Here is a 26,115-nt window from a genome sequence, read left to right as displayed (position 1 = left end):
GGGAATGCTATAAATTCTGCCGGGTGCCCAAACTTTAGCAGATGCCATTTTTTTGTTTTCTGTTATTTTGAAAGTGTAAATGGTGGAAATAAAATCTAACTTTTCTTGACATATTATAAGAATGTCTAATCTGTAATTTGATACCTTTTGGAGATTTTTCTTTATGCACATTAATACAAACTTTTGATCCCCACTACCAACCTACCTACCTAACTGGCAGATAACCTACCTATATTGCTACCTACCTAGCTATCTGGCTACCTACCTACTTATCAACTAACCTATGTTCCTACATACCTATCTACATAGCTACTTACCTAGCTACCTGAGCACCTACAGCAAGGTGGAGGCAGCACAACCAAAGTCCGAAAATATTTGTGGGGTGCAGGCAAGTGCGGTACCAATCGCAGACCATGGAAGTAGATCCAAAGCAAAATGATTCTCGCAGCACAACCGGATAGTGAAAAAGCAGTGGAGGTTTATTAACCCATGCAGACGATACAGCGTTTCAGCAGTATCACGCTGCCATTCTCAAGCATGAGAATGGCAGCGTGATGCTGCTGAAACGTTGTATCATCTGCATGGGTTAATAAACCTCCACTGCTTTTGCACTATCCGGGTGTGCTGCGAGAATCATTTTGCTTTGTACCTGAGCTACTTGGCTAACTACCTTCTTATCTACTTAGCCAGCTGGCTACCTACCTAATTACCTACACTGGCTATCTGACTACCTACCTACTTATGTACCTAGCTAACTATCTACCTATGTATCTTCCTACCTACCTATCCACATAGTTACTTACCTAGATACCTGGCTACCTACCTACAAAGCTTCCTACTTATCTACCCAGCTATCTGGCTGCTTACCTACATAGCTACTTAGCTTTCTATCTGGCTATTGACCTACTTACATAGCCACCTGTTTAGATAACTGGCTACCTGCCTAACTACCTGCTTATTTACCTAAATACCTATTTATCTACTTAGTTTCTTGGCTACCTACCCACCTAGCTAGCTGCATAGTTACTTACCTACACAACTAGCTACCTACCTGGCTACCTACTTATCTTGTCATACACTTTGTAGGCCCCAAATATGAATCACTATGTTTTAAAAACATGGCAATGCATCCACCATTTTGTATGAATTTTCAGAAGGCTTACCATCTCTAGAAATGAGGAGTTTATTGAATGTACACAGACCTTGCCTGAAATGCTTGCTGATGTGTATCTCTTCTACTGGTTTATTGACAATTCTAAGGTGAAAGTCCTAGAGTGTAAAAACGTATTGTCTGTACACAATGAGTGGTCTTTGCTATACACACCTGGAAACAGATGTATGTATGTATGTGTGTGTGTTTTTAACAATAGGTCATATTTGCATTCTATTTATCTGTATCTGGCCATCTATTTGAGATGCCCGAGAAGTTTCAATAGGTATTGTCTTTTCTCAGACTATGTGTAAAAGGACAGATCCCTGAGAAAAAAGGCAATATACAATGATTAGTTTGAGCCAGACCAAAGGGTGACTTAAAGGCTAACATATAATGTCTTCATAAAAACAGATGATCTCATAATATGATCTTTGTAGCATGAATATGCTATCTTTCCCTATTATACAATATTGATATATTTAACAATATATATATATATATATATATTGGGGAATATGCAAAGCAGCTCATTACACAACCTTTTCAGGTAGTGTTCCCTGGTATCAGCTTAGCTCCTGTTAAGGAATATAAAAAGCTGAATGGGATATATGCCAAGCCAGACTACTCCCCAAAAGGGAAGTTTCGAGCCATCTGCAGACAGCTGTTTCGGGGTTTTTGCCCCTTGTCAGTACAGAGCAGGGTGATCTGGCTTGGCTGTGGTGAGAGGCCTGAGGCTGTAAAAGGGGTCAGTACTTTCCTCAGGGAGAGGACACCTCTTCAGGTGTAAAGGAGATTCAGGTTAGGCCATTTAGCACTCCGCAGGCATTCTGGGTAGGGGAATATGCAAAGCAGCTCATTACACAACCTTTTCAGGTAGTGACCCCTTTTACAGCCTCAGGCCTCTCACCACAGCCAAGCCAGATCACCCTGCTCTGTACTGACGAGGGGCAAAAACCCCGAAACAGCTGTCTGCAGATGGGTCGAAACTTCCCTTTTGGGGAGTAGTCTGGCTTGGCATATATCCCATTCAGCTTTTTATATTCCTTAACAGGAGCTAAGCTGATACCAGGGAACACTACCTGAAAAGGTTGTGTAATGAGCTGCTTTGCATATTCCCCTACCCAGAATGCCTGCGGAGTGCTAAATGGCCTAACCTGAATCTCCGTTACACCTGAAGAGGTGTCCTCTCCCTGAGGAAAGTACTGACCCCTTTTATATATATATATATATATATATATATATATATGATAAATAGTGGCATTATAACGTTTAGTATGATTGTGTATACAGCTATATAGCTAAATGCTGTATTCAGGTGTTTAAATAATGTGTGGGATGTCCAATAATATAATTGGTGTTGCCTGATGGATTAATTCATGATTAATATTATCCATCGGGAACAATATAGCGTATTATGAAAATATAGTCGCCATAATACCTGGTATAGATATTTATCCCTTATGGTGAATTTAATCACATAGTATATAAAGAGTAAATTAACCTCTTAAGGACCAAGCACGTATGAGTACGTCCCTGCGCCCTGGGTCTTAAGGACCAGGCACGTATGAGTATGTCCGTGGGAATTTCGCATCCTGCCGCGCACAGAGCAGGTTGCGAAACCGGACGCCTGCTGAAATCGTTCAGCAGGTGTCCCGGGACCCCCACATGTCGGTGATCGCCGCAGATCGTCCGCGAAATCGCGCGGGCGATCTGCGGTGATCCCGGTCATTCGGGTCAGTGGTGACCCAATGACCCGGAACTAGATGGTGATCGGCGGTGTACGATACACCGCCAATCACCTCCCGTTGCTGGGGAGAGGTGGCAATACTGTCACCTCCCCAGCAACGCTGCTATTGGCCGCCAATCGTCCAGCCAATAGCAGTGCGGCAGAGGAGGGGTTAACAGTCCCTTCCCGCTGCTGCACCCGCTCTCTGTGTTCAGTCAGCATGTGCAGCAGTGAGGAGAAGACCGTGGATCCCCCCTCGGAGCACCGGAGCCCCCTCAGGAGCCTTAGAATAGGGACAGCAGATTGCAGGGACAGGTAGGGGTTAATAAAGTTGAAAGAGTAAAAAAAAAAAAGTTTAAAAAGTCCACCCCCCCCCCAACCCCCTAATAGGTCCCCAAGGGTCCTAATAGGGTCTGATCCCTGACTCCAGGTCCTATTAGGGGTTCAGGGAGCTGCGTGTGTCACCCCTTTTTTTTTTTGGGCCGCAGCTTCTTTTATTTTTTTTTTCATTACTGTTATACACTTTCTACACCAAGCACCACACAGTACATACTTCCCCGCCACCCCCGCACACACCCCCTCCCCCCTGCCACTGCTCCCCCCGCCACCATAGAAAAAAGGCGATGGCCCGCCGGGCATTTTCGGTAGCGGAGGCTTACGCTTTTTTAGCCTCCGACTCTGCCAGTGAGGACGAGGAAGATCCTACATTTTTGTGTTCTTCCTCGTCCTCCTCATCATCTAGTAGTGATGATGAGTCCCCTGTAAGGCGGCGGAGACGCCGCCAGGCGAGGCCACGCACCCCCCATGAGAGTGACCCAGTGGCCGACACTAGTACGAGTGGCAATGCCGCTCGTAATAGGAGTCCGGCCCCCCAGACAAGTGCACCGGAGCCCCCCAGAGGGTTATCAGCCACGGATTCCTGAGTTTGTTGGCGACTCAGGAATCCGGAATGACACGGCTGGCTTCACTGATCTGGACTTTTTAAAGTTTTTTTTCAGTGACAGCCTGGTCAATCACATAATGGAGCAAACGAACATGTATCCCCAGCAGTTCATTGCCCACCACCCCGATTCGCTTTTGGCCAGGCCCAATGAATGGCGCGCCATTGATGCAGCGGAAATGAGGACATTTTGGGGCCTCACGCTGCATATGGGCCTGGACAAAAAACCAAGTGCTCATCATTACTGGAGCGGGGACGTCCTCTATCAGACCCCGCTTTACAGTATGGCCATGACACGGAGGCGGTTCGAGGCCATTCGGAAATGCCTGCATTATGCAGATAATGCGGCATGTCCGCCCCGAGGTGATCCCGCCCATGACCGGCTTTACAAAGTGAGGCCGGTCATCGATTACTTTGGGGCCAAATTTTTGGAGGCCTACCTACCGCTCAGGGACCTCTCGATAGATTAGTCTCTCATCAGTTTTATGGGGAGACTCATCTCCCGCCAGTATATTCCCTCGAAGAGGGCGCGGTATGGCGTGAAGCTCTATAAACTTTGTGAGAGTACCTCCGGGTACACTTACAAGTTTATAGTGTATGAGGGACGAGATTCTCGTATTGAACCCCCAGAATGTCCCCCCACTCTGGGTGTTAGCAGGAAACTTGTTTGGGACTTTGTGCACCCATTGCTGGATAAGGGTTTCCACGTACACGTGGATAACTTTTATACCAGCATCCCTCTGTTGAAATCCCTTTCCACCAGATCCACGTCCGCTTGTGGGACCGTGCGGAAGAACCAGAGTGGCCTCCCTCTAAATTTGGACCAGACGCCTATCCCCAAGGGTGAGTCCCGTGCCCTGACCCATGATAACCTGTTGTTGGTGAAGTATAAGAGGGATATCCTTATGCTGACCACTATTCATGGGAACAGCAGCACCCCTGTCCCTGTGTGAGGTACCGTGGGACCGGTCCTCAAGCCTGATTGTATTCTGGACTACAATCGGTATATGGGGGGAGTTGATCTCTCAGATCAAGTCCTTAAGCCATATAACGCCATGCGGAAAACACTGGCATGGTACAAAAAAGTTGCGGTCTACTTGGTACAGTTTGCCATGTACAACACTTTTGTACTATCCCAGTATGCTGGCAACACAGGGACATTCCTCCAGTACCAAGAAGAAGTCCTAAGGTTCCTGATCTTTGGCAACCGGGAAAGAGCAGGCCGGACTTCCCAAGGGTCTGGAGTTATAGGCGCCAGGATCGTCCCAGGCCAACACTTTCCAGGTGTGATCCCCCACAGTGGAAAGAAGGGACGAACCAAGAAAAGATGCAGAGTGTGTAGCAGGAGGGGGATACGGAAGGATACCACGTATCAGTGCGACACTTCCCCAGATAATCCGGGCCTCTGCATGGGCTGCTTCAGGGAGTATCACACTTCCATGGAGCCCTAAATTTTCCCTTTTCAGTTTAATTTTCCATAATTTGACCAATGTACCAAGTCCAGAGTACATTCCAAATTGTTAACCTCCTAAAACCTCTAAATTGCCCCCAAAAAACTGAAAAAAATAGATAACCTGATAAGACCTCTGGGGGTGTTTTTTTCAAAAATGGGTCATAGGTCACTGAGTCACTATCATCGGGGACTTTTTTATGTTGCCTCAAATGCGCAGCGCTCTCTCTCCACCTGAGCGGGTGCGCATTTGAGGCAACAGGTTAGGGACGGCCACACATATCACATTCCCAGAATGTAGAGAGAGGGAGGAAGGTGCCTCATGTGCGGGATCAGCAGGTCTTGTTAGTGGGGGAAGGGGAAGGTAATTCCCAAGCCGCTTACCGGAGTTGGTTGTGCGCCCACACAAAACAAGGTAAAGCATAGAATGAATATATGTGTTGGTCCACTGCAGCCCTTCTGGGTGGAAGTAGAATCAAAACAGAATGACCGTAAATTCAGAAGTTAGTCCGGCGCAGAGAGGAACCATCAGGGAGCCAGATAAAATCAATGGATTTATTAGATGCAACGCGTTTCGCTGAGCATGCATACAAAAGTCGTGAAACCCCTGTGGGGTATTAAGGCTCACTTTATTCCTTATTACGTTCCTCAAGGGGTCTAGTTTCCAAAATGGTATACCATGTGTTTTTTTTTTTGCTGTTCTGGCACCATAGGGGCTTCCTAAATGCGACATGACCCCCGACCAAAATTTGCTCTCAAAAAGCCAAATATGACTCCTTCTCTTTATTTTATTTATATATATAGCGCCTACAGATTCCGCAGCGCTTATCTTCTGAGCATTGTAGTTCGCCCGTAGTGCACTTCAGGTTAACTTATGGGGTACCTCCATACTCAGAAGAGATGGGGTTACAAATTTTGGGGGGTATTTTCTGCTATTAACCCTTGCAAAAATGTGAAATTTGGGGGGAAACACACATTTTAGTGTAATTTTTTTTTTTTTTTTACATATGCAAAAGTCGTGAAACCCCTGTGGGGTATTAAGGCTCACTTTATTCCTTATTACGTTATTCAAGGGGTCTAGTTTCCAAAATGGTATGCCATGTGTTTTTTTTTTGCTGTTCTGGCACCATAGGGGCTTCCTAAATGCGACATGCCCCCCGACCAAAATTTGCTCTCAAAAAGCCAAATATGACTCTTCTCTTCTGAGCATTGTAGTTCGCCCGTAGTGTACTTCAGGTCAACTTATGGGGTACCTCCATACTCAGAAGAGATGGGGTTACAAATTTTTGGGGGGATTTTCTGCTATTAACCCTTGCAAAAATGTGAAATTTGGGGGGAAACACACATTTTTGTGAAAATTATATATTTTTTTTTTACATATGCAAAAGTCATGAAACACCTATGAGGTATTAAGGCTCACTTTATTCCTTGTTACGTCCCTGCACCTGCCGAACAATTTACATAGACATATGAGGTATGTGCTTACTCGAGAGAAATTGGGCTACAAATACAAGTATACATTTCTCCTTTTAACCCTTGTAAAAATTCAAAAATTGGATCTACAAGTAAATGTAAGTGTAAAAAATGAAGATTGTGAATTTTCTCCTTCACATTGCTGCTATTCCTGTGAAACACCTAAAAGGTTAAAACGCTGACTGAATGTCATTTTGAATACTTTGGGGTGCAGTTTTTATAATGGGGTCTTTTATGGGGTATTTCTAATATGAAGACCCTTCAAATCCACTTCAAACCTGAACTGGTCCCTGAAAAATAGTGAGTTTGAAAATGTTGTGAAAAATTGGAAAATTGCTGCTGAACTTTGTTGTGTCTTCCAAAAGTAAAAACTTGTCAATTTTATGATGCAAACCTAAAGTAGACATATTGTATATGTGAATCAAATTTTTTTTTTATTTGGAATATCCATTTTCTTTACAAGCAGAGAGCTTCAAAGTTAGAAAATGCTAAATTTTCAACTTTTTCATAAAATTTTGGAATTTTTCACTAAGAAACGATGCAAGTATCGACAAAATTTTACCAATAACATAAAGTAGAATATGTCACGAAAAAACTATCTCGGAATCAGAATGATAGGTAAAAGCATCCCAGAGTTATTAATGTTTAAAGTGACAGTGGTCAGATGTTCAAAAAACGCACTGGTCCTAAGGTGTAAAATGGCCTGGTCCTTAAGGGGTTAATGTTAAGCTGTGATGTCATGAAACTAGACATGTGACTAGCCCTGATCTCCATACACACACCCACCAGTCATCATTGGATAATACATTATGACTTGGGTGGACCCTTAAGACTGACAACAAGTTAAAAAGCAGACCCAGGACACTCACAGACGGACAGACAGAGGCACCCCATCTTCATCACAGAAGATTAAAGAGGCTACCTGAAAGGGGCTGAGTCATGAAGAGTCAGGGAGAAATACTTTAGTCCATAAGCCCATTCTTCCCTGCTAAACTGGTTATGAATACAGGTGTTCCCATGGAGTCCAGGCAGCCATCTTTCTTTTATCCAGAAGTGCTCTCGGTAAGATACACAGGTTTCTTATTTGATTAAGTTACCTCATTTTAATGTGGACAATTATGTAATGTTTATGAGCAGACCGGCTTATTATATATATATATATATATATATATATATATATATATATATATATATATATCCTCAATTGTGAGATGGTAACAGTAGTATATAAGCCACCCCCTTCTACTGCAGATGAACGGGACATCTTATGGGGATTAATGCGATGATCATATTGCATATTAGCATAGTCTGAGGGGATCCAATCCTCTGCTTGTACACATGACATAATAATAATCACCACGAGAAAACTTACTTTAACCTCCTGAGCGGTAATCCCGAGCGTGACTCGGGGTTAATTTTCCCTGCCAGGATCGGTAACCCCGAGTCACGCTCGGGGTAGAATTGCAGAGTTCCCGGCCGGGCTGCATGATATATCGCAAAAGCAATGCAATATAGCGATGCGCCCCCCCGGGAAAACATACGATTATCTGCTCTGGTCGGCTCCCGTTGCGGGGGCTGGCCAGAGCAGGTAAAGAAAAATACTGAAAGTCAGTGTTTCCCTACCAGGGGGCCTCCAGCTGTTGCAAAACTACAACTCTCAGCATGCCCGAACAGCCAAAGGCTGTCCGGGCATGCTGGGAGTAGTAGTTTCACAACAGCTGGAGGCCCCCTGGTAGAAAAACACTGAGCTAAGTGTAAAAGGAAGTAGTAAAATAAAAAAAACTTTTGCTCACCTAGTCCCGGTCCCTGCAGATGCCGTTCCCCTCCGTGCGGTCCGGGGTGTCCTCTCTTCACTATTCATCTTCTAGGACCTTTCACTTTTCAGCCAATCACAGGCCGCAGTGGTGTAAAGCCTGTGATTGGCTGAAGGGGAAAGGGCTTGTTCTGCAGCAAATACACTAGGTTTGAAATCTGCCCGGCAAACCTAGTGTATTTGCTGCAGGACAAGGTGAGAAGGGGGATGAATGTGACAGGGGGGGAATGTGACAGGGGGGGAATGTGACAGGGGGGGGGATGTGACAGGGGGGGAATGTGACTGGGGGGGAATGTGACTGGGGGGGAATGTGACAGGGGGGGATGTGACAGGGGGGGAGGGGAATGTGACATGAAGGGGGGATGTGACAGGGGGGGAGGGGAATGTGACATGAAGGGGGGATGTGACAAGGGGGGGGATGTGACAGGGGGAGGGGAATGTAACATGAAGGGGGAGAATGTGACAAGGGGGGAAGAATGTGACAAGGAGGGGGGAGAATGTGACAAGGAGGGGGGAGAATGTGACGGGGGATGTGACAAGGGAGAGGGGAATGTGACGGGGGAGATGTGAAATGGGCGGAGGGAGATGTGAAATTCAGTTAAAAAAAATTGTACCGCTTTTGGTACACATTTCCAGACAGAATCATACCGCCAGGGAGGTTAAGTATTCCTAATAAATGGTATATTTTAATAGTGTATCTTACCAGGAAAAGTTGTGGTTAGGACTGGGCGGGGGTTTATTCCCATTTTATGTATCTAGAGGTAATATGCCCATAGAATATCATATAATGTGATGATCTCTACACAAAGTAATATACTGATATCTGAACTAACCCACTTCTGTGATTAGGTTTAATTATTAACAAAATATATTAATACATCATAGCCTAAATCTGACATTATGTCATGGATATTTGTTATATAATTTCTTTTATCATTACTCTCCTTAATGTTTAATCAACTGTAACAAATAAATGTACATATCATTTTCATAATAACTGCGTTATTATTTTATTATATTGCAAAAGTTACTCTACCACTACTAAAGAACTCATATCTGGGAAAATAGTCGGGCCCAGATATGGTGAATTGCATTGTTTGTATATTTTTGGCAATTCATAATATTTTTCATATTTTTGTTGACCATAATTAATAATTCATAAATGAGTTATTAAACCCCCGACAATCTTGCTACCTACAAATGTGGAGTCTAACATGTTTGTCTGCAGATGTTAAAGAGATGAGGTTTTGGTTGGAGAAAGTTGTCATGGCGGTCTGAGCCGGAAGAATAAGAAAAGGAAAGAGGAAAGACGGGGTGTTAGGGCATTGATGAAGGCGAGGGGGAGTGGGTGCTGTGCTTGGGGGTTCTGGTGCTGATACAGCCAGGGGCACTAGGCCTCAGTTCACACATAATGTATATGCTATGGATTTTATGCTACATATTTTATGCTGTGTTCAATTTTAATTACTTTGATTCACACAGCAAATGACCAGCAAAAAATCTGCAGCGTATAAACTATGTGTAAACAAACCCTTACCCAACACAAAATCTGTAGCATAAAACCCTCAACATATATGAAGCGTGCCAACATACCCTGAAGCCAGTGCACAGATTCCCTTGGTCAAGCACATTCCTAGCTTATTGATCATTTAGGGAAGCAGGGACTGTTAGAATCTCTGCTCCACATCCAGAATTTTCATGGCGCTCAATGATGTTAGTGTAGCAGCACCATAGAAAATGCTGTGTAAGTTACTAGCAATATGTAAACACCTTCTGACAAGCTGGAATATTCCTGTCTCAGTCCTTCCTGGCTCGACTCCTGCAAAGTTGCGCGAGGACTGGTCCACTGCGTGAATTTGGCTGGATGGGACATTGTGACTTATCTGAGTCGGGAGTCCGCTTATTGCTGATTCGCTTTGATGACTGCAGCAGAGGGCTGCAAACGAGACTCTGACCCCAGACTGAGAGATGGCCTTCCATCCCTCACTTCCTTACTGTGTATCCTTTACATTGCATTTTGTTTATTTGTTGTCTCCTTGTTTAACTTTTCTTTTAATCCACCTGTTAATGCTGACCGTTTCCATGATCCTCCGTACCGCATGTCCAGTGCCACACCTGGAGAAGCGCCCTCGCTGGGAGGTGTCTTCTCCTCACACTGTTACTGCCTATATATTTCTCGCATTCTGTTGTTTTTACTAGTATATAATGGTGCTGAAATTTATTAGTATGAACACCAATGGTCTCAATAGCCCGATGAAAGGCTCTCGCATGTGGAGGCAACCGATAGCTTTAGGAGGGGATGTTATTTGCATATAGGAGACCCATCTTCTACCTGAAGATGCCTTCAGACTCTCCCACAGATTATATCCTCACATCTTCCACTCACATTCACACAACAAAAATAAGGGGGTGGCGATGGCGATAGGGAATACGGTCGCTTTCTCTGTCATCAAACTAGTCTCTGACTCCAAGGGGAGATACGTGATCCTGGTCTGTACAATGAACAGTGTGATGTATACGTTGGTAGCCTTATACGCCCCTAATACCCTCCAACTACGCTTCCTGAAATCCCTTCTGCGTACACTCCGCCCCATACGGGAGGGCAAACTGATCCTGTGCGGGGATTTCAACACTATGGTAGACCCACAAGTAGATTCTACATCCCCAACCACCCGACATCTCGCACCACTGGCGGATTTGCTTTGGACTGAGGACTTGTATGACGTCTGGCGCTCCCATCATGCGCTCGATTGTGAATACACCTTCCACTCCGGGGTTCATAATGTGTATTCCCGGATAGACCTATTTCTCATTGATAGATCGGTACTCCCTATATCTCTTACCTCCTCTATTGAAATCATCCAGTGGTCCGACCATGCTGCTATCACTCTTACCCTACACGAACGCCTCAACTCCCCCCCCCCCCCACATATTTGTGGAGGAGCGACCCTTTCCTTCTCTCCCATCCCACCTCCCGAACCCAGATAGAAAAAGATATCTCTGACTATTTCGCGCTGAATGAAGCCGCCCCGGTATCTGCGTGTACTTTATGGAACGCCCATAAGGCATGTATTCGAGGCTCATTTATTAAACAGGGGGCCCAGTTGAAAAGACAGAGAAATAGCCAGATAGAAGAGAATCTGACCGAGCTGAAAACAGTAGAGAGGGATAACATAGATAACCCCTCCCCCTCCCTGGCTGCTAAACTGAAAGACCTTAGACAGAAGTTTAGGGCCCTCCTCCCGACCTCTTATGAGAAATCTTACCGCAAAACCAGAGCGACTTATTACTCGTCAAGCAACAAAGCAGGTAAACTGTTAGTGGCCCGCTTGAAGGCCCAACATGCTAGATCCAGGATTCCCAACCTCCTACATCCCCACACTAACCATAAGGTATACACACCATCCGCAATTGCCCAAGAGTTTCGCGATTATTATGCCAGCCTCTATAATTTGAAAGACACTATCCCTACCCCCTCTAATGTCCTCTCCATGATCGACACTTTCTTGTCTTCTATGCCCCTCCCCTCTTTGCCGCCCCAGCAGATCTCCAGGCTTAATAACCCTATCACGCCACAAGAAGTCACCCTGGTTATTAAACAACTTCTAACTGATAAGGCCCCGTCCCGGACGGCATTGCTAATCACTATTAGTAACGCTTTAGCGCCGTTTTATCCCCGCACCTTTGTAGTTTTTTTTTTTAACAGGTCCTTGTACTAGGCGCCTTCCCCGGTGAAAATATGCAGGCCCTCATTGTGACCATACCCAAACCTGGTAAGCCCCCCGACCGTCCCCAAAACTTTCGCCCAATTTCCCTCCTTAATACCGATGTTAAGATTTTTGCCAAAATTATCGCCAATAGACTAGCCCCTATATTACCCTCCCTAATAGCCTCGGACCAAACGGGCTTTATCCCTTGTAGACAGGCCTACTACAATACTAGACGTGCGTTAGGACTTGTGCATCTAGCAGTGGCCCGCGACCTTCCGGTCCTAGCTCTATCCCTCGACGCCGAGAAGACGTTCGACCACCTTAGGTGGGAGTTTGCCTTCTCGGTGCTACATAAATTGGGGTTCAGCGGCCCCATCCTCACTGTCATAACTGCTCTATACAATAACCCCTCGGCCAAGGAATACGTTAATGGTGCACTCTCTCACAAATTCACTCTCACGAACGGCACTCGACAGGGATGTCCCCTGTCTCCCCTAATATTCATTCTAGCCTTGGAACCCCTAGCCCAAGCGATTAGAGAGAACCCACAAATAACCGGAGTAGAGGTTTTGGAGGATGCCCCCATAAGATATCCCTTTACACAGACTATGTGCTCCTCACCCTCACCCACCCTGAACACTCTTTACCAGCTGTTATGTCCCTAATCGATCAATTCGGCACTACCTCTCACACTACCACTTAAATTCATCCAAAACCCAGGCCCTTCCTATAAATCTTCCCACCCGGTTATTAACGAGCTTTAAAAATACTTATGCCTTTGATTGGCAACCAGTAGGCATTAAGTACTTAGGTATCACCCTGGCCCGGTCTCCCGCAGACCTTTACAGATTAAATTATCTTCCCCATCTCTCCTCAATTCGTACAGAAATGACTCGACTTATCCAGCATGACATCTCCTGGACTGGCCGCATAGTGACTTTCAAAATGCTACTCCTCCCTAGATTCTTGTACCTGTTCCGCTCACTACCGATCCGCCTGCCCTCTGAATTTTTCAGGCAATCACACTCCATGCTTACGACATTCATATGGGCCCAGGGGAAACCTTGCATAGCACGCTCCATCTTGTCTAGAGATGGGCATCAGGGAGTTCTAGCTTTACCCAACCTACACTACTACTACCTGTCCACATTGGTGTCCGTCCTGACAGGATGGTTCACCCTCGATGCTTCCAGTCCATGGGTTCACCTGGAATGTTACATGGCAAGACCCTTCTCCTTACCGGATTTGCTCCTCACCCCTTTCTAGCAAGTCCAAACCCCTACTGACCTGGGTCCTGTAGTGTCAGCCTCATTAGCTGCTTGGGTAGAATTTCATACACTGGCACAATCCAACATTTCCTGCCTACAGCAAGCCTTACCTTTCACCTTCATCCGTGCTCTTCTTCCTGATATGGATTTTAGACGCTGGGAGGAAAAGGGGATAGCTACAGTGGGCGACCTGATGGACGGCCATACACTCCACTCATTCGCCCAGTTGAGTGACTTGTACGGACTCCCCAACTCAGACTTTTTAAATATCTCCAAATTAGACACTTAGTAAACTCTCTGACGCCCTCGCCCCTACGCAGAGATCCGGTTACATACATTCATGTTTCTAGGGGTAAGAAGGGACTGAAAACTTTGTACAATGTTCTATTACACACTGCTCACTTCCACAAGTTCCATACCCTGAGGAGCTGGGAGTCGGATCTACGCCTCACCTTTATGGATGAGGAGTGCTTATCTGCATTTCAAACGTCTCAGAAGTACTTGAAATGCACCACCCACATAGAGGCAATTAAAAAGACGACACTTTGGTGGTACTACACACCCGATCGACTGGCTCGCATATACCCCACAGCTTCTTATGTATGTTGGAGAGGATGCGGTGATAGAGGTATGCTGTTCCACATCTTATGGTCATGCCCGCTCCTGCAGACCTACTGGGGAGAGTGTAGGGCTCTTTTCCAAGAAATAATGCCTGATTACTCTGACTGGTCTCCACAACAAGTACTACTTCTGATGGGCATAGATAAACTTCACCGAGATTATAGGGGACTCTTGTGTATCGTGTGCTACTGTCAAGACCATTTTGACCAGAGTGGAAATCTGTTAGAATCCCGTCCGTACAAGATGTCATAGCATCTCTCAATCTAACATGCTCATATGAAAGTGTCATTTCAATGGGCAAGTCTACTTACCTTAAATTTAAGAGAACTTGGTCCCTGTGGTTGTCCTCTCAATATGCTCAAATTCCCTAATTCTTAGCTTCCATCTATCCCCCCCCCCTTCCCGTAGGTCGCCTCCCCCATGGTACCACAACCTTCCTTTCCCTCCCCACTAGTCATTACCTCACAATCCTCCCCCACTGTCTCGCCAATATGGAGGGCCTTAAAGCCCCAATGCGTCTCCCTTGGTGTTATTCCATTACCGCTATATCCATTGGTGTTCACAATATTACTTGCTGCATATATGTAACATCTCAATTTGCACAGCTTGCAGACTTTTTCAGTGATGACTCAATGACTCGTTCTGACGGACTGCATTTGTTTGCTCTTGTTAATGGTGGCTACCACTTTCTATTGTTTATTCCGGGTATGCCCGGACTGTTTATATTGTTAAAATTCAATAAAAATGATTCTTGGAAAAAAATTAGTTAAAATGAGGCTCAGTAGTGTGTGTGGCCTCCACGTGCTCGTATGACCTCCCTACAATGCCTGGGCATGCTCCTGAACAGTCTGTGGTGCAACATGGCATTGGTGGATGGAGCGAGACATGATGTCCCAGATGTGCTCAATTGGATTCAGGTCTGGGAAACGGGCGGGCCAGTCCATAGCATCAATGCCTTCCTCTTGCAGGATTTGCTGACACACTCCAGCCACAGGAGGTCTAGCATTATCTTGCATTAGGAGGAATCCAGGGCCAACCGCACCAGCATATGGTCTCACAAGGGGTCTGAGGATCTCATCTCGGTACCTAATGGCAGCCAGGCTACCTCTAGCAAGCACATGGAGGGCTGTGCAGCCCCCCAAAGAAATGCCACCCCACACCATTACTGACCCACCACCAAACCGGTCATGCTGGAGGATGTTGCAGGCAGCAGAAAGTTCTTCACAGCATCTCAAGACTCTGTCATGTCTGTCACATGTGCTTAGTGCGAACCTGCTTTCATCTGTAAAGAGCACAGTGGTGAATTTGCCAATCTTGGTGTTCTCTGGCAAATGTCAAACATCCTGCACGGTGTTGGGCTGTAAGCACAACCCCACCTGTGGATATCTGGCCCTCATACTGATAGGAATGAGCCTTATGTTTCTAATGACTGATCAATATATTAATATTAAAATGCCATTGCTGCTGGAAAAATATCTTCCCTTATCCTTTAACCCAGATACATCAGAATGCTAAATGCAAAACATTTCATCTTATCGCTTTGCCTGTAACTAAGACTAGAGCCTTGAGATGGAGACTATGGATACAAGACGTCTAAACATTGGACTTTGTGGAAAGATGCTGAAATCTTAAGCTAAGAGGACTTGCAAGATAATTACTTATGCTATGCCACGCTCAAATGACCAATCAGCATATAGAACGATACATAATTTTACCTTTCACCCTCCCCTTTTTCTCAGTTTGTAAAAACCAAATTTACTTCCTGTAATAAACAGAACTCCCTGGGGTACCGAGGAGGGAACCCATATCAACCTGGCTTGGTGTGAATTTTCTTACGTCGGAAATAATTACAGCGTTAGTCACTCAGAGATTAAGACCGCACATTAGCTAATCCTTAACAATACCACCCTCATGAAGTCTGTTTCTGATCATTTGAATGGACACATGCACATTTGTGGCCTCCTGGAGGTCATATTGCAGGGCTCTGGCAGTGCTCCTCCTTGAACAAAGGCAGAGGTAGCGGTCCTGCTGCTGGGTTGTTGCCCTCCTACAGCATCCACATCTCCTGATGTACTGACCTTACTCCTGGTAGCGACTCCATGCTCTGGACACTACGCTGACAGACACAAAAAGCCTTCTTGCCACAGCTCGCATTGATGTGCCATCCTGGATGAGCTGCACTACCTGAGCAATTTGTGTGGGTTGTAGACTCCGTCTCATGCTACCACTAGAGCAAAAGCACTGCCAGCATTCAAAAGTGACCAAAACATCAGTCAGGAAGCATAGGAACTGAGAAGTGGTCTGTGGTCACCACCACACTGTGGGGGTGTCTTGCTAATTGCCTTTAATTTCATCCTGCTGTCTGTTCTATTTGAACAACAGCATATGAAATTGATTGTCAATCAGTGTTGCTTCCTGAGTGGACAGTGTGATTTCACAGAAGTGTGATTGACTTGGAGTTACATTGTGTTGTTTAAGTGTTCCCTTTATTTTTTTGAACAGTGTATATGACCTCTGACAATTTTCATTACTGATGTATAATACCTATACTACCCTGACAACCTCAATTTCTCATGTGCCATACCCATACAACCCCTCCTGAGAACCTCATATATGTGCCAAACAACAACACAGACTTGGACCACTATTAGGGTAAATATAACATATAACATAACCTATACTCATGTTTTGCTTTATTTTATATGCTCTAATTTATGCTATAGAGCAGTGTTTCCTAACCTGTGGCTCTTCAGCTGTTGCAAAACTACAACTCTCAACATACCTGGACAGCCGAATCCAGCTGTTGGAAAACTACAACTCCCAGCATGCTTGGCCATGCTTGCTTATATATATATATATATATATATATATATATATATATATATATATATATATATATATACAGATAACTTGTTTTATGATATTTCTAAGGGTAAAATGCTGGTGAATACATTGTATGTGCATATCCATCTATCTATCTATGTATCTACAAATACAATCTAACCACCATATCCACTTCCCTATTTAATACTTCTGTATAATTTCAGGATATTTTAACCCCTTAAAAAAAGGGAAAAAAAGAAAAAGGTTTAAAAACTTCAAACTTCACATTACCATAGCAGAAAAAAAGCATTCTGATGTTTTACTTGTTGAAACATTGCAGCTTGAAGAATGAGAAGAAATACGTTTGTCATAAAGAGTGCTAGGGCTTTTTAACTGGTTTTCCTGAAAGAATCTTCTTTTAGATATTGCATCCAACATATGGTTCCCTGTAATACAAATACAGATTAACTATTTATTATGGATTAAAATGGACATTGATGATTTTGCTACATTATAATAATTCTTATAGATCTTAAAATTATAATCATTCTAAGATCTCCTGTAAGCAAGCTGCTCTTGATAAATATATATTCTATCATGTACTTCCATAGCATGTGGGTGTGGTTGGTGTGGTTTGAGGTACCTGTAAGCTTAGGGTAAAAAACACATGATTCAGTTTTTTTAATATTTGTCACGTTTTAGCCATTAAATGGGTTATCCACCATAAGGTGATTTTAGCACCTACCTGCCAGACAGTAATGGACATGCTTAGGAAGGAACTGCACTTGTCTTTGGGTTAGGCTGGGTTCACACCACATTTTTGCAATACAGTTCCCATATACGCTTTCAATTTGAAAACCGTACGGAACTGTATTGAAAATCATATGCATTGACTCTCCATTGAAAACCGTATGCCAAAAGATGCATCCGGTTTCATCCGTTTTGCGTCTTGTACGGTTTTGTCAGTTTTTTTCCATATTAAAAAGTATAAGTGTTTTTTTTTTCTAACATGGGAATCAATGGGAACCGTACAGAACCGTATGTACGTACGGTTCCATCCGGTTTTTGACTTTGCACAGTTTTTTTTCTTGTAATTTCAATCAAACAAGTGAAACTTTATTCATAATGGAATGAAAAATTAAAAACGTCTATTTTTTTTTCTTAAACGGATGCAACCGGACATCATTTTTCAAACCATATACGGTTTTCAACCGTATACGGATTAAAATTTGTACACAGTTTTGATACAGTTTAGTCAGATTTTGAGTAATCTATTTTTTATCAAAAACCTGATACAGGAACTGTATTCTAAAAACGTTGTGTGAACCCAACCTTAAATGTCTGTGTTGTGAGATTAGCATAAAGATGTGGCTTTCTTTTTGTGAACCTCTTTTTCTTTTTTACTACAAATCCCATAATTCCATTTTCCTACCTCCCACGCATCAGCTACCCCACCCACTGAGCAACAAACAAGCTGGATTAAATAAAAAAGGTCAGTGCTTTCTAATCAGGGTGCCTCCAGCTGTTGCTAATTCCCTGTGATCGCTCCACCCATTGAAGCAGAACAGGCTCCCTGCCATCACCCGACTAGTGATGTTAGGTCTCGGCCACACTGCATCCAGGGAAATACCCAAGACAGGACTAATTTTGTATGCTGTTAAAAATGAACATCCAGAGCAAAGATCACAAAAGAATATGAGACTAACCATAGGAGACAGGTACAGACACTAAATTATGAACTACACTAATTTTACAGCCTCTGTAGCATAGTCAAATAAAAAAATCCTGGAATACCCCTTTAAGCATTTATTGTGTTATTACTAAAACTGGCAAGTATTGAAAAAAGGCAGGTTAACAAGCAGCATTTTGGAATTAGTTATTGCATATGGCCAACTTCAACAAACCACCGATGTCACGGCTCAACCCATGCACCGAGCTGTGTCGACCACCACACGAACTAGTAGTCAACACGCCCCCTTCATGGATCTCTATGAGAGAGTGCTTCGGCTCTCCCATAATGATAAATGGAGGGGGCGTGTCTGGGTAAGCGGACAGGAGGATGTGCAACCCCACTCATGGATCTTCGGGGACTTTTATCATTATTTGCTTTGGTAAGCGAGTTCTGTAGGCATTTTTTTCTTGCTTTGGTTTTGCTTATGTATGACATATTTATCATACTATCACAGGGGGTTGATAAATTTGACTCACATAAGCATAAAACAATAAATTACTTCAGAACACCACTGGGAAACACCACCTCCTCTCCTCTGTGTTTATTAAAAGTTATTACTACTTTTTTTCCCCTAAATGTATTAAACAATTTTTTGTGTGTTATTTTTCTTTCTTCTTATTTCAGATCCATGTATGCAGAGGACTTGTCTTCAGTGGACTATGTAGATGACCAGTGTTTTTTTTTTTTTAATTATTAATAAAATGCTTAAAGAGGGCTTGTAGGGTGAGTTTTTCTTTTTTTTTATAATTATTTTTTTTTAAATGTGTTGTTTTTTTTAAATTAACTTTTTTTTAAAATTTACTTTACTTTCTTAGTAGTCGAAGCCGGCTTATAGACAGAATTCATTACTAAGCCAGGGCTTAGCATCAAAAACAGCTAGCGCTAACCCTCAATTATTACCCACAGGGTTCCTGGAAGAGCCAGTACCAACAAGCCTAGAGCTTAAAAATTTGCACTCCTGGGCCTAGTCTGTAACAGGCTAGCATTATTTAGGCTGGGGAGGGCCAGTAACAATGGTCCTCGCCAACCCTGGTAACGTCAGGCTGTTGCTACTTGATTGGTATCTGGCTGGGAATGAAAATATGGGGAACCACACGTTTTTTTGGAAATAATAAAAAAAAACAAAAAAAAAACATGTGAGTGAGGACCCTCCCCAGTCTAAATAACACCAGCCTGTTATGGCCTAGGCCCAGGAGCGCCATTTTTGATGCTCTGGGCCTATTGGTACCGGCTCTTCCCGGCACCCCTGTGGCGGTGGGTCCCAGGGTAATAATTGGGGGTTAGCGCTAACTGTTTTTGAGGCTAACTCTAAGCCCTGGCTTAGTAATGGATTCCGTCTATAACACGGATTCCACTACTAAGTCTGTAAAGTAAATAAAAAGAAACCCAACAAGTTTAAAATGATTTTTTTTGTACTCACCATAAAATCTCATTCTCGTAGCCTTCATTGGAGGACACAGAGACCATGGGTATATGCCACTAGGAGGTGCTGACACTAGGAAAAAAGTCTGCTCCTCCCTGGCAGGATATTCCGGCCCACTGGAAGTGAGGTAATCAGTTTTGTCACAAAGCAGTAGGAGAAGCCAACCAAGAGATAAGTCTGAAGGACCCAAGAAAGGAATCCAGGAGAAACACCCAAGATCCGGAAAAGGCTATCCGGACAAGAATGAAGACATGGGTGGGTGCTGTGTCCCCCAATGAAGGCTACGAGAAAGAGATTTTACGGGGAGTACAAAAAAAAATCTTCATTGGGGGATACAGAGACCATGGGACGTACCAAAGCAGTCCCTGGGGGTGGGAAGAACAACACCAGAGGAAGGGAGTCAGTCCTCCGGAGACTGAACCCTAGCCGGTCGCAAGACTCACGGGCGAGACCCTGGGCTAAAAAGGCAACCAAGGCCTGGAACTGAGTGTCCGGCAGTTCCCACTGCCCATGGAGATGGACTAGGAAGCCAAGGAATGGACCGTCCTTAGAAGAGACTCTAAACCAACAGGCCACAGAGAGCGACAAGAAGGGGGCGAAGCAGAGACCCGATGGGCCAAACTAACCTGGAAGGAGGTAGGAAACCAACTCCAAGAAGCACAGAACCAGACAGAGGGAGAGCCCGGTTGGGAACAAAAAAGGAAAAGGGAACAACAAGAGAACCCCATGGGTGAACAGCGGGAAGAACCACAGCCATGCTGCAGCCGAAATATGGCCTGACTGGAACAACCCAGTAGACAGGCTAGCCGTCCAACCCAGAGTAAATGGACCCTGAAGGAGGAAACGGAAAGTAAGGAGTAACCCGGAAAGCCGGAATGGCGACATGGAACTGGAGACTCTCGAGTCACCGAGAGGTGCCCCACCTGCAAACCCAACAACCACTCCGGGAGACATACAGCTATGTCGGGACAAGAATGTGAGCAGTACAGAAAGACTGCCCAACAAAAGGATCGCGGAAAAGCCTGGGCAGGGGCACTACACATGCCTGAGACCGCAATCCTCACGAAGGCCCGAAAATAAGGTACACCACAGCAGTCTACGAGAGAGCCCAAAACAAGGGAGGCATTATGCCCGAACAGAGGTGCTTAACTGCTGCAGACATGCGGAAACAATTACAGAGGAAGGCCTGAGGTACCCCCCCCCAAAAAGGAGGGGAGGAAGGCTCTACATGAGCAGGGAGTCCAGAGCATATGTAGGGACACAGACATGGGTACCTTATGAAAGTAGAGCTGTACCAAGACCTGCCACCACAAAGGGAATATCCAAATGTACGGAAGCATGGAAACTAGTCTCAGCACCCAACTGCGTGCCACAACCATGCCCTGAGAAGATTAACGTTACACTGTTAGAAGGGGAACTAAGAGTGCTACTGCTGCGAGGTCCATAGAACCTGCAGGAAACGCCCACACCCCATCTCTTTTTTTTTTTCTTCAAGAATTGTTTTTATTAGATTTTACAATACAAAATAAACCGGGCATTCCCATTACTGCAAAGCAACAGAAAAAAAGAGTCTAACAAACAGTTAGGTAAACAACCTACAGAACCAACAGTAAGCAGTCCGTCTCATAGCATAACATGTAGATAACATATAAAGTCCTCAGCCCGTGGATGTTCAAAGGAAGTAATGAGCAAAAATATAATCAAGTGTTAAACCAATAGGCTTAGGCACACCCCATCTCTTAATGGCACTACACCCCAGAACTACAGTCACAGACTAAAGAGATGAAGGACGAGTGAGGTGCAGGAAATATGCAGACACAGTCTGACTTACCGGTAGAAAGGTCCAATGAATCCACAGAACCACTTCTCCGGAATTTCACACTGAAAGTGAGTGCCGGACGTCTGCCGCTGGAGTGGCAGGAATGGGGTAGTTGATCTGGTGGATGAAAAAAACATGTAGACAGTCTGGCTAATTGGCATAGGGACCGTGGACACACCGGTCCCATCCTCGGAACCACACACTGAAAGTGGTTTACCAGCCCTTATCCGTGATAGCAGCAGGCCTGTGGAGAGGGACCTGGGAGAGTAGGGAACCCTGCGAACCACTACGTGGTGCAATGTGAAAGGCCCAGGGAGCAACATGCGGTCCCTGGCTCAGAACTATATCTCGGCAGTGGGATACCTGAACTTCCACCAAGGTGTGGGAAGTGTATGGTAGGTGAATCCTCCCACCGAAAGTGGGGTACTAGAGTATGGCCAATCTGATGGGCAACCCCCAAGCAGAAGAAAGTCTGACTGACCGACTGCTTCTTCCAAATTTCTCCCACCAGCAGTGAGGTACTGGAAACCTCAGCCATGCACGCAGCAGCCCAAGCATGGGAGACCGACTGCGTCGGAAACCGTGCAGACAACAGTGTGGCTGAACGAGTACACCTCCAGGTGTTGTCGAAAAAGGAACAACAGTCATATCGACGATCACTGTGCCTCCTTGGTCGCAGGTGGGAGGACTGGGAGGTCTAGGAGCCATGGATAGAATCCCCGCCACCCTAGGAGATCGGGGGGAGGCTGAGGAGCCATGGATGGTATCCCCGTCACCCTGTATAGGGTCCATAGGAGACATCAGGGCACTTCTTCGGACACCGCGCACTGGTAGTGGGGTACCGGAACTCCAGCCGCAAAGACATCAGGCATGTGAGAAATGACAGGCTGTGGAGGAATCACGCAGACCAATGTCTGGCTTACTGTTATGGGTCCATAGTATGCAACAGGTTACTCCGTCGGACACATCGCACTGGCCAAGGGGTACCAGAATGTCAACCGTGAATGCGGCAGATATGAGATCGGTGACCTGTGGAGGAGGGAATCACAGTGTATGCACACGCCAAGAACCCTCCCCTGATGGATGACCATTGGAGGAAGAACCCCCGAAAAGGCCCTGGGTGTCCACCAGGAACGCAAAAGCCCTGTAAGGGCACCGGACTGGAGATGTGCCCCGATAGGGAGGGACTAGGACTGGCCGTGGGCACAGTAAACCTGCCATTGTACGCAGCGTAAGGGCAAACCAGACATGGAATGTAATTCCTGGAATCTCCAGGGACCGCGTAACGGCTCACCCCTGTGGTTCGCATATGCTCCCTCGCAGAGTGAGAACTCGTATGGCAGAGGCATAGGGCAAAAAAAATTGCGCAGATAGCGGTATCTGGAAAAAAAAGTTGGACCCCATATACAGTCCCAGAAAAGGACCCAGCAGATATTAATCTGATAAAAACAGATATTACGGGCAAAAAACTGTAATAGCTATGAGTTGCCACAGAGGGAGCCACAAAAAACACAATAACATTAAAGGACATCTGCAGCGTGATTAACACTTATCCCCTATCCACAGGATAGGGGATAAGTGCTTGATCGCGGGGGGTCTGAACGCTGGGCCCCCCTGTGATCTCCTGTACGGGGCCGCAGCTGTCCCGTGCAGGGGGCGTGCCGGCCGCAGCATGACATTGCAGCCGGCACGCCTCCTCCATACATCTCTATGGGAGAGGCGGGGAGGCAGCGTTCGTGCCTCCCCGCCTCCCCCATAGAACTGTATGGGGAGGGGGAGGAGACGGGGCATCACCGTCGAACTCTAGGTTGAAGTTACGCGCCTTTAGCGCTCACCATGAGCGCTAATGGTGGCGCCCCGTAAAGGAGATCGCGGGGGGGGGGGGGGTTCCCAGCGGTCGGACCCCCGGAATCAAACACTTATCCCCTATTCTGTGGATAGGGGATAAGTGTCATACCGCTGCAGTTGTCCTTTAACAGCCGCTAGAGGGCGTTTTCCAGTCAAAGAGACCAGGGGAAGACAATTTTTTATAATTTTTTTTTATTAATTTTTTTTTTTTTTTATGAATTCCCGGCATTAACCCCGAGCCCAAGCCTGGACACGCTACAAGGGAAGGAGCGGGGCGGAGCTAAACTTCGTTTGAGAGAGGCGCAAAATTGCGCCGATCCTTGCCCGTAAGGAGGGGAGAAGAAAGGAACTGCGGGTGTCCTGTGAGACACCCTGGGAAAAGGGCCCACCCTCCAGGAAAGCAATGCTCATCACTGCTGGAACGGAGGTGGGGGGGGGGGGAGTTGCAGCTGTGGAAAGAATCCGCAGGCTGTGGCAAGCACCACCAGCACTCTGTGCCAATGCCTAAGCAGTAAATCACAAGCCCCGGCAAGTCGCTGCAAAGCTGCACTAAGCCAGCAACTGTGTACTGTAGTGACTATGAGCTAATGGAGCCACGAACTAAACAGGAGAGGTAATGAAGTGGGCTGTAGGAGCGCTTGCCGCTCCGAGGCCAGGGGGGGTGACAGCGTACAGGTTTCTGCTGAGCTGGAGGAGAAATAACCCTGAACCGGTGAGTCAAAGGAGGGAGACAGCCTCTGACATTCCTGGTAGCATGAACAACTACTGCAGCACCCTAAGCCTAAAGGGCTCGCTGCGAGAGGAGGAGCGGCGCTAAGCTACGTTCATGAGAGGCGCAGAATGGGGGCTGGGCTGTTCCTGTCCGGCGCTCCCATAACAGAGCCGACAGAGGGGGGAGAGAGTCCTCCCTAAGTTAGTCTCCAAATTCCTGTGCCGAGCACAGGGAGAAGGGGGGAGGCGCTACCTGCCGCCATTATGGCCAGCAAGACCAGGAGGAGAAAGTACCGGGAGCCACTGCATAAGCCGGAAGCTGCCCTGAGACAGAAATGGCTGCTGTAACTGTGAGTCCACTGGCAGACAGGTGGGGGGGGGGGGAGGGGACGATATACTCACCAACGGTCTTCATATACTCACCCGCGGCTTCAATCCGCTTATGGCCACGCTACATCATACAAGGCTAAGATAGTAGGCGGGCGAGTAGGAGCAGTGGGCGACCCGGATCTAGGGTACAACCTCCAGGCGCTGGACGTTGGTGAGAAGGGGTTAACAGTACATGCTCTATGTCTGTGCCCCTTTGTCGCATATGGGGAACAGGTTGCGCCATGCTCCTGAGCCCCCCCCCCTGAAAATGAGAAACAAAAGAAAGTAAAAAAGTTAACTGACAGCCCTTAGTAGAAAGTAACCTGTGTCTTGCCTCCTGCTGACACTAGCTAAAACTTCCAGTGGGTGGGTATATCCTGCCAGAGAGAAGCCGACTTTTTTTCCTAGTGTAAGCGCCTCCTAGAGCATATATCCATGGTCTCTGTGTCCCCAAATGAAGAGCGACCGAGAAAAACTTTTATTCCAAAAAAGACTCCCCACAAGCCCTCGTTAACCATTTTATAAATATTTTAAAAAAAAAAACGTGGGTCATCGTTGCAATCCTCCGAATCCAAAGTAGTCCTCTGCATAAACAGATCTGAAATGAGAAGAAAAAAAACACAAAAATATGTTAGTACATTTATAGGGCTCTCGCCTGAGGAGAACACCCATAAAGCAGTGTTTCCACACAGGGAGCCTCCAGCTGTTGCTAAACTACAACCCCCATTATTTCCAGACAGCCTTTGACTGTCTGGGAATGATGGATGTTTAAACTTAGCAACAGTGATAGGAGTTGTAGTTTAGGAACAGCGAGATACCAGCTGTGGCTAAACTACAACTCCCATGACGGGAGTTGTAGTTTAGCAACAGCTGGAGGCACCCTGTCTAGGAACAGTGAGATTCAAGCTGTTGTTAAACTACAACTACCATGATGGACGTTGTAGTTTAGCAACAGCTGGAGAAACCCTGTTTCTAAACTACAACTTCTATGACAGGAGTTGTAGTTTAGAAACAGCTGGAGGCACCGCATTTCGAAACTACAACATCCATGATGGGAGTTGTAGTTTGGAAAAAGCTGGAGGCACCCTGGTGTTAAAATGCCAGCCGCTTCTACCACCAGCCCGCTAGCTGTTGCAAGACTACAACTCCCAGTATGCCCTTACAGTGAGGACATGATGGGAGTTGTAGTTGCAACTCTTGGGTGGGTGGCTGATACAGGCCGGTGGCCGGGGCAGC

At 45.7% G+C, this 26,115-nt stretch overlaps 1 protein-coding gene across 22 annotated transcripts in view; it reads right to left on the bottom strand.

Moving 5' to 3' along the window:
* TEX14 (testis expressed 14, intercellular bridge forming factor) overlaps positions 1–26,115 on the bottom strand; it is a 536,718-nt gene that overhangs the window by 69,850 nt on the left and 440,753 nt on the right. For all 22 annotated transcript variants that reach the window (XR_008888708.1, XM_056556863.1, XM_056556851.1 and 19 more), the window contains one exon: positions 17,269–17,423. Coding sequence is in view for 21 of the 22 variants with exons in the window: in XM_056556863.1 (XP_056412838.1) it covers positions 17,269–17,423 (155 nt within the window). In the remaining variant the exon portion in view is untranslated. The remainder of the gene's footprint in view (positions 1–17,268; positions 17,424–26,115) is intronic.

This window comes from Hyla sarda, chromosome 2, assembly GCF_029499605.1.
Source record: "Hyla sarda isolate aHylSar1 chromosome 2, aHylSar1.hap1, whole genome shotgun sequence".
NCBI classification, from domain to species: Eukaryota; Metazoa; Chordata; class Amphibia; order Anura; family Hylidae; genus Hyla; species Hyla sarda.
This window is presented reverse-complemented; position numbering and strand designations above follow the sequence as displayed.